Raw genomic sequence first — 12,652 nt, forward strand, 5'->3', positions numbered from 1 at the left:
AACCCATGAAAGCAGTAGGAGAAAATACGGGAAATTAAAAAATACATGTCTAAGTGAACAAAACCAAATGTGATGCAGGAACAGCAGGTGTTAGAAGAGACTGCCACATTTCAAGTAAGTGTCTCCCAGTTTGATGCATCCGATAAGGATGGGCATGCTGATGGGATATTTGTTGTGACAATGTTTAAGATAGAAAACACTGAAAACCACCTAAGCGTCCACCAAAAGGTGCAGAGCAAATGAATTACACACATCCTACGGGGAGTTAGAGGAATGTGCCTCGTGCCCACGCCCACGGCTGGCTTCTTCGTCACAAGGCGGCTGCAGGAGTCAGGCTCCAGGGCCTTCTCGCCTCTGCTTCCAGGACGCCTGCACCAACTCCCAGCAGCGCACGCCAGGCTGTGTGGAGGTGCTCTGGTGACTGAACCTGGGTCCTCCACCCACATCAGACTGGGAGTCTTAAGGTCAGGGATCAAGTTTAACTTACGTCTGGTCCCAGCACCTAGGATGGTGCCTGGTGCAGAATATATAGTCCATAGCTAGCTATATACTGAATGAATGGATAAATCCATCAAAGAATGTACACACTCCATGTAACCTTAGGCAACAAACCCTAGTCTGTTTCCTAATCTGTAAGAGAAGGAAATAACAACAACCTCACAGACTTGTGTGGTTGGACAGACTGCGTGGAGAATCTGGTTATTGTGTCATACTCCCCAAAAGTGAGGGTGTCGTTCTTTTTGAAGCAGGGCAGTGGGGTGCCCCACACAAGTCATCACGCGGTCACTGTCTCTGAGTAGGCATTCCCCTCGTGCCTATGAGCACCACCTGCACACCACAGCTGGGGACTCCAGCTCACAGTGCAATATGCCCGGTGGCTATTTGGGGAACGTGTGCTGAAAGTATCCCCTCCAAAATGCAGCTAACCCCTAATTTGTATTCACTGGATGCCAACAAAAAGGAGCACAGACCAATCACTGATGTATCTAAGAAGCTCTCAGAGAAGAGTGTCCAGCTCAGAAGGCAGCAGGAGGCACAGCAGTGGGGCTCTCAAAGCGGGTGGTAAATGACAGCCCCGTTAGTCACCACGACCCGGTATCTACAGAAATGGCCCTCAAAACAGACTGTCAGAGAGCACACCAGGCCCTGCACCCACTGGGGACTCCCACTGGAGGTGCAGCCTACCCCCATTTGCAGGACTAGGACAGGAGGCAGCCAGGGAGTTCCAGGGCCTGTCCTGCACCCGCCATGGCCCTGCCACCACTGTCATGTCCCATCCTGCCCTGCCTTCCAAAGGCACACACAGTCCTGGACCCCTCCAAAATCTCTGCTTCCTCCTCCCCACGAGGATTCCAGTGGCCCCCACCAGGCCAGGCCCACATCTGTCTCTGAGAGGTCAGAGAAACACTCACTGGGATCAGGGCATCTCTTCAACCCCCACTAAGGATCTGGTGCTGTCAGCATCTCCAGTTTACACCTGAGAAACTGAGGCTCAGAAAACTGGGCCACCTGCCCAAGGAAGCACAGACCAGGGCCAACATTCCAGGTGCACCAGAAGCTGGTGGTTCCAGTGTTGATCTCTGAGCTCTCTCGTGGGCTGAGCACCAAACCAAACACACACGCTCCCACGCCAACCATAAGGAAAGCTGTCAGAGCTCATGCTAAGAGGAAGTAAGTAACACACCCTGTTCCCTCCCACCACCCCAATCACTTAAGTCCAGAAACATCTACAGAAAACATGCTTGTTTGGATATGGTCAAGTGCCACCAAGGAGGACCACAGACTCTACAGCACCTGGAGCTGAGGGGCACCTGACATGCACTGCACCTGTGCTTTGAGGGCCCTAGGCCTTTCACAAGTTTGTGCTGACGGGACATTCCTGAGGTGCTGAGCTCAGGTGAGATGCAGACACCAACAGGGCGTGGTGAGCTCCCCCACTCCAGGTTCCATGATGACCTCAGCAAGCCGAGCCCAGAGCGGCTGCACGGTGGGAAAGGGCCATACTCACCCCACTGCAGGGGAGCCAGCTGCAGGTGCTCCAGGACCAGCTGGTTCAGGAGTCCCTCCACACTTGCCTCCCCTGTGCGCTTCAGCGAGGGGTGAGCCTCAGTCAAGGAAAACGCAGTCCTGCTGGGGCCCCAGGACAGGAGGAGGAGCTCTAGAAGTTTCTAGGCAGACTCCCAGTCAGGAAACCACCTGAACCAGAGATATGCCGTCCTCTGCTCATGTGACGGTCTAACCAACCTGTAGGACATCACCTGTGTGTGTGGAAAACAGTGCCTCTCTCCTCCAGAGCCCAGATCTAGTGAAAGAAGCTACTGTGATGTAAGAAGTCCAGTGAAATAATTTTAATCCAGCTACTCTTGCTGGGGAAATGCAGAGCATGGCTGGTTGTTTTCCTTAGTAAGGCACCAAACTGTGGCTCTCTGTTCAGTACAACCAAGTGCGTTTCCGACGCGTCGGTTTCAGGCCCGTTTCCTGTCTGTCAGTTCTGCCTGAGATCTAATTACACGTAGCACCGGGGATGGGCTCGCTGACAGCAGTTCATCCTGGAGGAACTCATACCGTCTCTCGGCAAATATGGGCAGAAAGAAATTAGGCTTGGCAATGCAGAAAATAGAGCTCACCCTGACACTAACATTAAACAGTCAATGTGGTCCTCGGGAATGGATCTGTAAACCTCTCTCCGTTTCCTACGTAAGTCAAAGCCACAATGTTGAAGTTGCGATCGACAGGGGAGAATTCAGTCCCTGACCTCCTCCGGGATGGGGGGGCTTCCTTCTCCCTTTAGCAAGGAACTGCACTCAAAAAACAGGTGGTTGACTGAAGAGGGGCACAGATGGCGAGAAGCACACAGGACACAAAGCGTGAGGACAGCCGTGTCAGGGTAAAGCCCTGCAAGTAGACTAGGATGGGGCTGAGGCTGGGAGCAGGGGGTGCAGGGCCCCGAGGGAGTGAAGCCCCTAACTGGCTCTGCTCACCGTCTCCTCTTGGTGGCACGTGGCAGCTAAAGGGGGAGGAGGGTCTAGAGACACTCAGCCTAGCTCTGAATCTTGGCACCACCCCTGGTGAACATGGGTGGGTCTCAGTTCCATCATCTTTAAAATGGGCTTAGCAGCAGCAACAGGCCTTTGCTGGGCCGCCGTGAGTGCGCGCCAGCCCTGCGCTCGTGCTCGCCTCGTTCTCCCCGCTCCCCTGACCTCAGGAGCACAGCCCTCATCCTTGTGGCCTTGGACTGCTATAGGGATCTGACTCTGCCACAAGCAACTTATCGCAGCGTTTCTCCCAAAGATAATTCTCTCCCTAAAAAGAATTTTCCAAATGAAATGTTCTCCACCTCATTACACACACAGCCTGTGTGTTGAGCTGATATTATTACTGCCACACACTTCGCAATGCACTGTTAATTACCTTACGTAGTCCTGTGACGATCTGGGAGGTGAGATTCCTTCATTCACCTCATTTACTCGACAAGTAAGTAGCAAGCAGACATTTAAGGTAAGGCCCTGAGGTGCCCGGGATGCAGAGCTAAGACTGGCCCCAGCCACTGCAGCTCACAGGCCTGTGGGGAGAAGCGTGTCATCGGTGTGCTCCACTTGTGGCTCTGTGTCCTTCCCCTTCTCAGATCACATCTCAGCGAGGGCACCCCAATCCCAGCTAGGGGGTCACCATGGCTGAGGCCCCTCAGGGAGGCCTGTGCCAGGCAGCTGTGGGGACACAGTGCCCTTAGCTCCACTGTCTTTGAAAAACCAAATCCTCTTTTCCTCACTAGGAATCAGCACAGTGGGAAGCCTGATGGGTGCTGGGCGCCTGGGTTGTTGGGACCTCAGAGAACTACTCAGCCCTAACTCAGCCCAGGCACGACAGCAGGCGCAACACCATGCACGGGGAAGGGCTCAGGCCTGGGATGCTCTACGCAGCTCTCTCACCACTGTTAGGAGGGCCCCACCCTACTCTTCAGGAGAAGCACCCACAGAGCCACTTCTGCCCCTCGGGCAGTCCACAACCAGTGACTGACTGACAAGGGGAGGGCATGCAAAGGCTAGCCCTTGCTCATGAGGAGAGAAATTCTGGTCAAGTTAAGCTCCAGGACAGAGGCCACCTCTCTGCCCACATCTTCGCTGGCCTCTCCTGTCCAAATTGCCCCCAAGGTTTCCTCTGAGCCCTCACCCCAGGCTCTGAGCAGCTGCTCAGGCTCACAGGCTGGGGGTGGGGAGTGGGAAGCACCAGGCCTGTTTCCTTCAGGATGAGGGATGAGGCTTCTCTGTCATAGACTAAGCACCTGCAAACTTGTCCTCCCCTTAACTCAGAAGCTACGGCAGGGCATAGATCCCAAGTGGGGGTCAAGGTATCGGTAGTCGTCTGTGACTGGGTCACTGGCTCCCTGGATCCCAAGGAGCTTTCACAGTGGTAAAGCCAACGGGTTTCCCTCTCCTCCTCCCGCCCCCAGGTGACATCATCTGTGCAAACAGCCACACTCCTGAGCAAAGGGCATCCCACTCTCAGCTCCTGGAAGCTTACTTTTCTCTACAGGAGATGCTTAATGTTACAAATTTGTTGGCTGGGAAGGTCTCCATCTTTACGAGCAGGACACTGCACAGGGTTTAGTTTCTGCCGGCCCTGTAGGCATTGTAGAGAAATAAACCCACATCTGTCCTCAAAGAGCCTGCCCCTGAGGAGAGGCCATGCCTGGCCCCTCCCTGCACTCCCGCACCCCTGGCCAGGTCCCTGTCCTGTACAGCTGGGTGGTCCATGTCACCTGTCCATTTCCTTGTGTGAAATTAAGACTTCAGAATACGGCATATTACCCCCTCCTATTACAGAAATAGTGCCAGGCTTTCCAGGCAGATTGTACCTTGGTGCCTGCTGAAGAGAAACAGTTCCCAACGAGCACAGCCAGGCTGTGGGGCTTTGAAATGATTAGTTAGAGAGCAAGTCAGTGTGTGTCATTGCAAATCTGCCAAATGGCACCGAGGCTCTGCAAACCATTCCAGCGGCATATTTCCGTATTAATCTGCTTTCAGGTGTGAGCCATAAAATTATACAGCTAAGCTAATAAAGCTAATTACCTGCACCCACATCCCCCTTTCGGCCTCATAAGCCACCAAGACAGTGTTGTGTCTGAGCCGAGCACCAGTGCAAAGCTGGCCAGCCAGCCGGTTACACAGCTGCCTCATCGGGCACTGCCGCAGCCACGGGTCCAGCATCAGTGACGATGGCAGAGCTGGCGGCTGCTACTCCTTATATACACAGACCCTGGCACCTGGGGCAAGAGGTCAATAAATAATGATGACAATGGCAATAATTCCTATCATTTCTACCAAGAAGAACATTTCCACTGGGCTCCCCACAAGAAAGGCCCTTTGGAAAGTGTTGAACATAGATCTTCTCAATTAATATTATGTTCAAGTTAGAGTTGAAAACGTGGAGTCTGGAAGGTAGGGACTGTCATTTCCATTTCAAAGTTTTTAAAATTCAGGCCCATGCAGAGACTAAGAAATGGCATAGCTAGGAAGTGGCAGGACCAAGGCAGTCTGACCCTGGAGCCCATGCTCTGGACCCCACCTTCAGCACAGTAAACCTGGGAGCCAGGACCCATGATCCCCAGCTGACAAACAAGGATCCGTCTGGGCACAGGGTCTGGGTCCAGCCAGGGCCCCACAGGCGCTTAGCCAGCCTCCTTCCCCTAGCCCAGAGGGAGGCCTGTCTGGGAGCTCTCCAAGGTACTGAAGAGCCTGCCTCCCCTTAAAGCCCTTTCTGGTCACCTGGGACACAGCAATTAAGCTTCCAACTAAGCCATAGGTTCATGTCTCCCAGACTGCAGCAGGAGAACTGTGCAGTCACGGTTGGTGCGACACAGGCCTTGCAAGTCTCCTGGACCACACCCACGAGTGATGACTGGCAAGCTCTGCGCACCTGAACCAGAAGCAAGTTCCCAGCTTAGTTTGGCCCAACTCATTTTCTGCCTCTGGAGCCCACAGGCAGTCTCTGACTCAGGAGGAACCACAATGTGTTTCACAGTGCCCTCCACACTCACCAGTCCCTGCCTCAAAGGCACAGCTCAGTTACCTGGAATAACTACAGGTCGCTCACACCTCCTGCCTGTCACAAAACCTTGGAGGCGGTGAGCCACGACACCTAGCTTCCAGGCACTGCTTCCTGTCTCAGTGCCTGAGGCCAGTGCCCCCCTTGCCTGGAGCCCTCTGCAGCTGGTCTTTCTGGTGATGATCCACCCATCCCTGAAGCTAACCTCCACCTTATCTGGGACATCCCTTCTGATGTGCCCCAGCCCTCTCTCCTCCCTGGCTGTGAATGCTGCACATGTTAGCACAGCTGTCCTGCACTGCCTCTCAGGTGCGCATGTAGCCCCACATGCCTCCCCCTGCAGGGCCTACATCCACACTAGAGAATTTACTAATTTACTAATACCCACTACATATGTTGGGGGTGGGGGGCTGCTAAGGATGAAAGCCCAAACAAGATGAGATCCTTCCTGCTTTTAAGAAGCCCAGTCTATTGTGCAAGGATTTTCTCTTATTGGTCATCCATCATTATAATTAAATTTAATTAATCAATCAATATCTGTGCAGGGCCTTTTTGTTTACAAACATTTGCATGCATGCTGTCTCAGTTATATCTAACCATGAGTGCTCGTTTCTGAATCTTTGAAACACACAGCCAGGTGCAAGGAAAATGCAGAAGGTTAAAGCACCTTCCCTCCCATTATCCACTCAGCCATTGGCAGTAAAATATTTGGGGAGGTACTGTAATCAAAGGACTCTTTGAAGCCATTGAGCAGCATTTGAGATCCTGTCTGCCTATGTGACTGAAGTTCACGATGACCCTGTCGGGTACTTTAGAGGAAACGTTTATTCAATCAGCTCTTCCGCTGGGGCCCATGCAGCCCAGTGGGTGACCAGGCTCTTCAGAGCCTGCTGGCCTGAGTCTGCGGCCTCACCCGGGGAAAGCAGCACCGTACTCTCAGCACCCAGCTATTAAGACAGTCTACTGAGCCAAGTGGGAACCTGTCATGGGGCGCTTTAGGTGAGCGTCCTGGAGTGGGTGCTGGGGTGAGGGTTGCTCCTCGACATCCCCCCAGGAAGGTGGGCTGTCTGCGCCCATGTGCCAGCTCTGCAGTAACTGCAGGTGCAGGGACTCAGTCCAGCCACACTTCAGCTCAAATAAATTAGCAAATTGTCATAAATAGAAATTACACTAATGGAAAGATGCTTTCAGTGATTAATGAGCCTCTTCCCCATGACTCTGTTTTCCAGTCTGCATCGTGAACTTTGAGAATGCTGACGCTGGGCTGTTCTCATCTCAGTAGGGGCACCGGCATCTCAGCTCAGCTCCCTGGTGTCAGAGACCCAATGGGACGGAAAATGCCAGGCAGTGCGATGAGCCGCCAGGGGAGTCTGCAAGGGGTCCATCGCTGCAGATCTTGTTGGCTGAGTACACTCAAGAGGCGCAGCCTGGGGGGCGGGGGAAGCAGGTGAAATGTAAGAGCACTGCTGGGGGAGAGGGGAGTGTATCAGTTAGCAGTGTGCCATCAAACCTGTCACTAACGCGAGTGCCGACACTGGCAAGAAATCCGTGATCCAAGGCCAGTGCTTCACCAGCCAAGGCCTCTCCTCACCCTGAATCAATACATCATTAGTGGGGCCTTGCTAGTAGTGAGAGGCTAAGAAAAACACCGACTCTTGGTCCTATCTACCAGAGGTGGCATTTCTGAGCTATTTCTGGTCAGAAAGCCCAAGCAGGGTATATCAAGTGTCACAGGCCCCATGAAAAGGATATGATTCGCCAACGGATGCCCAGCTTGCTGCTGATCTCCAGGCCTCGAGCTTCCTGCCTCTCTTCTTCCAGCTGCTTTGGATTTGCAAACTGTCCCTTCTCCCCAGGGGGTTCTGGGAAACTCTCAAAGTTGAACTTGTCCACTTGAATAGCCATTCTAAGAGAAGGGGAAACACAGCAGAGAATTAATCAGGAGGGCACTCTCTTCTGCTGACGGTGGGAGAAGTGGCACATGCCAGCATGAGACAGTGTAACGAATCATTATCGTAACTCATAACGGATCCATTCCAAGAAAACGAAATAACAGACTCCCAGGGCAGCTCTGGCTTCAGAGCTGGTTCAATACAGCACAGAACTGAAGACACGCTCATAGATTCTAGCCTCAGAGAAGGCTCAGGGGCCCAGAGAAACGTTAAATTCTGGAACAGGGCATGCATACAGGACTCGTGGAAAACCTCAGGTAGACTAGCACTTATTTAACACTGGGGATCCCAAAAGCCCCTGGGATCCCCAGCCTCACCATCAGAGCCCCGCCTGTCACTCTTCATCCTCGGACAGGCAGGCTGGCTCACACACACCACACCCCACCAGCCCCCGCGCCCACCCGCCCACTGCCAGCCCCCGCGCCCACCCGCCCACTGCCAGTCCCCACGCCCACCCGCCCACTGCCAGCCCCCGCGCCCACCCGCCCACTGACAGTCCCCTGCGCCCACCCGCCCACTGCCAGCCCCTGCTCCCACCTGCCCACTGACAGCCCCTGCGCCCACCTGCGCACTGACAGCCCCTGCGCCCACCTGCCCACTGACAGCCCACTTATATTTGAGCCACTCTACCCTTCAACTTTCCACTCAAGTATCATGTTCTCTACAAAGAAACCCCGCTTTGCTGGCTGTGCCCAGGCCTCTAGAGCTCTGGCCGTTTCTAGAGCACAGCAGCCTCTTCCTGCCATAGCCTGTGTGCTCCCCACCCCCAATGCCAGGGGCACTCCTCTCTGACCCCTGGCACAGCCGGAACCCTGTATCCCTCCCAGGCCACCTGTCTATAACAACAATCTCTCTCATGCCCCCTCCATCTTATCCTCCATGGCAGCATTTGATTCAGCTCTGTCGTGGAATCTATCGTGAGCTGTCAATATTTATTTTTGGAACTTAACTGCCTATCAATTCTACTGGACCTCAGCTCCTCTTGTCCTGTTTACCACAGTCTCCCAGAGTAACGCCAGGCACGCAGCAGCCACACGGCAAACAAGCCTCTGAATACGTGAACGAGCAAACTCAGAGCCACCCCTTCCCTCACTGCTGCCCAGCCTCTGCACCTGCACCTGCGCTCCCTGGTCCTCAGACCAGCACGTGTGTCTGCGCTCAAATTAGCTGCTGCGGCTCTGCCTCCACTCCTAACCATGCCCTTCACGTGGGCAGGGGCTGTGTCTCACTGACACCGGAAACCGCACCTCTCAGCAGAGTCAGGCATGCAGCGGTACTCAAAAGAGGTGTGCTGCACGGGTGAGTGAAGGGAGAGGGGGCGGGCGGTTTCTCCATGTCCGGTCCCCAAAGTTCTGGTTCCAACTGACAGATGACTGAGACTCACCAGTCAAAGGATAAAAGTGTTTGTATCGCTGCACAGACTGTGCTGGGCCCCAATATCCAGCCAGACCCAGCAGGTGCTCAGTCTTTGGGGCTATTCTCTGAAACAGTCAGGAGAGAAAGGGGTTGGTACTCAGGGTGTATGAATACAAGACTGAACCCAAAGAAGAGGTCTCAGAGCTGTGATGGCTCCAAAGAAGTACTGGAGTGTCGCTAGCCCTATGGCCTTCGGCCGGGGCAGGCAGCTTAGGACTCTGCTCCCCCACGGAGTCAGATACTCCAGAACAAGCACAGAAGACAGCGTGTTGTGTAGCAAGAACTATCTTCTAAAATTACATCTGCTGCTCTTTTCTGATTATAAAAGTGGATACTGAAAAAGATTGGAAAAGAGAGAAAAGCATAAAGAAAACAGAGCACCCTGTTTTAATACCAGAATCCTGCACCCTGATCTTAATACCTTAGGTCAGTAGTCCTTTCTCTGTTGTATTTTAGTTTAAATAACTATATGTGCATATATATAAATCATTATGTAATTATCATTTTATATGTATATACACATAAACTTGAAGACTTGTTTTATTCTCTTAACATACGATGAACACTTCCACATCATTAAAAATTAGTCTGCCAGCTGGCATGGCTCAGAGGTTGAGCATCGACCTAGGATCTAAGAGATCTTTGTTTGATTCCTAGTCAGGGCACATGCCCAGGTTTCGGGCTCGATCCCCAGCAGGGGGTGGACAGGAGGAAGCTGATCAATGACTCTCTCATCATTGATGTTTCTGTCTCTCTCCCTCTCTCTGAAATCAACAGATTTTTTTTTAATTAGTCTGCAAAATATCCTATCAAATGGCTGCATCATAATTTATTTAATTCCCTATTTTTGGACTCTCAGGTATTTCTCATTTTTAAAAAGTACTACTGAAAAGTAGTCATAAACACCGCTGTGCTTAAATTTCTTGTCTGCAGCCCAGTGTAAGGTCAGCCTAGTACCCTGGATGACTTGACACCTATTTTCTCCATTACCAGTTTTTCTTACCAACCATGAAGCCACCAGGTTTTGACACTGAATTGAAGCAGCGATGCTCTCCGCCTGCCCCGCCCAGCCCCTCACAGGAAAACAGCCATGGGCCTGACGATCATAACCCCATGGCTGTCTCACACGCTCCCTGACTTCCCTATGCCCAGCTTGTTTTGTAAAATGGGAAGGGTGTGGCCGAGTCACTAGTCACTCTGTAAACAGAAGGGACAATGTGTGCGCACATGCTGGGCACTTTGAGAGGGTCCCTCCAGGTGACCTGAAGAGACCCTACCTGAGTCCCAGAAGGAGGAGAGGCCCAGGCTCCCACGCGTGTCCCTCGACCTTATGAATCACTCTATCGGTGTTGACTCTTCCATGAGATCCAACCACGCGGCCATCCCTGCACATGTCCTCCCGGGAGAGAGATGCCGAGTCATGATATAAAACGCCCTCGCAGGGTACACACCACTGCGGCCCAGATTCTTCACCCACAATGGTGGCAGATCAACCCCATTTTGTAAGATTTTGTGCAGATTAAGACAATGGCAATGCAAAGTGGTCGGCACCATGCCCAGTACACGAAGAACACTCTCTAAATAGTGGCTGCTGCTGTGACTACTGCCCCCACGTTACAGAGAAAGAGGCCAAGGTGCTGGGGAGGTAAGGAGATCCCCGGTGCTGTCCAGGAGGAGCTGCACACCTCCCAGGCAGTTCTGACTCCACCCGGCCCCTCCCCAGACCATCCCGCTGCTAACGATCCCGTTTATCTTTGATGAGTCAGAGTTAAATAGAATTAATACCACTATTGAATGCCAATTTCCATGTTTAATTTTATCGCCAAATGTGACAATAATAGTCAAGAGCTGGCACTAAAGAGAGGTGCTATGATTTTCAAAGAGCCTATTAGAAAAAAGCTCTAGTTTTTAAAATACCATATCGTATGATTCAGTCTTTGAACCGCTGATGACCTCTCCAGGGAAGTCAGAATGAGGGCACCTAAATACAAATCAAGGAGTCCGATTAGAGGGCTGTGCACCTGTCGTTACCCTGAACTCTCACTGGGAGGTGACGGGTCGCCTGGGGGCGGTTCTAAATGCAGTGGCACATCACGCGGGCGTCTGGATGGTGTGCGGAACACCAGCCCGCCCACTGCAGCACACGAAGCATGGCCCACGCGAAGGGGGGTGGCCAGGCTCCAAGCCCTCCATCCCGAAGGGGGGGGCTCTCAGCCCACAGGAAGATGGCGTGAACATGACTCTGGGTCACGCCCGAGAAGAAGATAATCTCCTAAAGCCTCCTAGATCAATTATGATAAAAAACACCTTCTTTATTCTCTTTAATTGAAGAGAAAAGAACACCATATTCTAAAAGTCCACACCCTACACGACACCATCGAAGCACCACCAGAGCTGCAGTGCCCACCGCGGCCGCCCTGCCGCACCCTCACCACCATCACCTCCATCCACACAGCAGCGACGGAGGGACTGTGTCCACGTGCTGCAGGAAATAAAGTCACCTGCCCAAGGCCAAGAGGTGGCAAATGGGAGATGCCGACTCCTAGCCAGGCCCGGAGACCTGAAGCCTGCGGTGGTTGGTGACGAGAGGGGTCCGTCCTTGCTCACACCTGGCAGGTGCTTGTCCTGCACAGCTGCAGGGATGGAGAGCTGGGCCAGGGGTCCATGCAGCCGGTAAGCATGCCTAGGCCTGGGGTCAGTCCTTCCTGCCTTCTAGTTTGCTTCACTCACAGCAGGGAGAAGCTGAGGAGACACTGGTTCCGCACAGAGCCTGGGTCTCCTCTCGGTGGAAGCCCATGTTTCTGAGGAATTCAGTCTGTCCGACTCTCAGTTCCCCAGCTATACCTGAAGGCTGTTTCGGGCCAACCTACACCTCCGGTGTTGATTCTGTGAGTTGAGCAAAGGCCACAGGCGGGGACTGGAGTAGCTGTCAGGGGACAGTGGCCTCTTGCTGCTAAGGCAGCTTCTGCCTAAACCCTCTGGTGTGGCCCCAGCCAGCTGCACAGGAGCACAGGACCTGTGAGGAGACCCCAGATGGTGCCGAGAAAGCGCCTGTATGTGCATTATCTCATTTTTATTTAGGAGAACCTGCATCACCACTCCCATTCACAGAGGGGTGAACTGAGGGAAAATAGCCCACTGCAGTCACAGTGTAAAGAGCCAGATTCTCAGGCGCTCACAGGCCCCTCTCTGTACTCACGGGCCCCTCGGCATAGATACTGGCGTGGCCTCTCCTCACA

At 53.1% G+C, this 12,652-nt stretch overlaps 1 protein-coding gene across 1 annotated transcript in view; it reads right to left on the reverse strand.

Annotated features, from left to right (window-relative positions):
- Positions 1-12,652, reverse strand: part of LOC148091368 (trafficking protein particle complex subunit 9-like) — a 116,914-nt gene that overhangs the window by 56,524 nt on the left and 47,738 nt on the right. The window contains exons 4-5 of the mRNA XM_087825193.1: positions 7,798-7,951; positions 2,009-2,099 (exon numbers count right to left, since the gene is read on the reverse strand). Coding sequence (XP_087681319.1) covers positions 2,009-2,099; positions 7,798-7,951 — 245 coding nt within the window. The remainder of the gene's footprint in view (positions 1-2,008; positions 2,100-7,797; positions 7,952-12,652) is intronic.

Source organism: Miniopterus natalensis, chromosome 16 (assembly GCF_054644295.1).
Source record: "Miniopterus natalensis isolate mMinNat1 chromosome 16, mMinNat1.hap1, whole genome shotgun sequence".
Lineage (NCBI taxonomy): Eukaryota > Metazoa > Chordata > Mammalia > Chiroptera > Miniopteridae > Miniopterus > Miniopterus natalensis.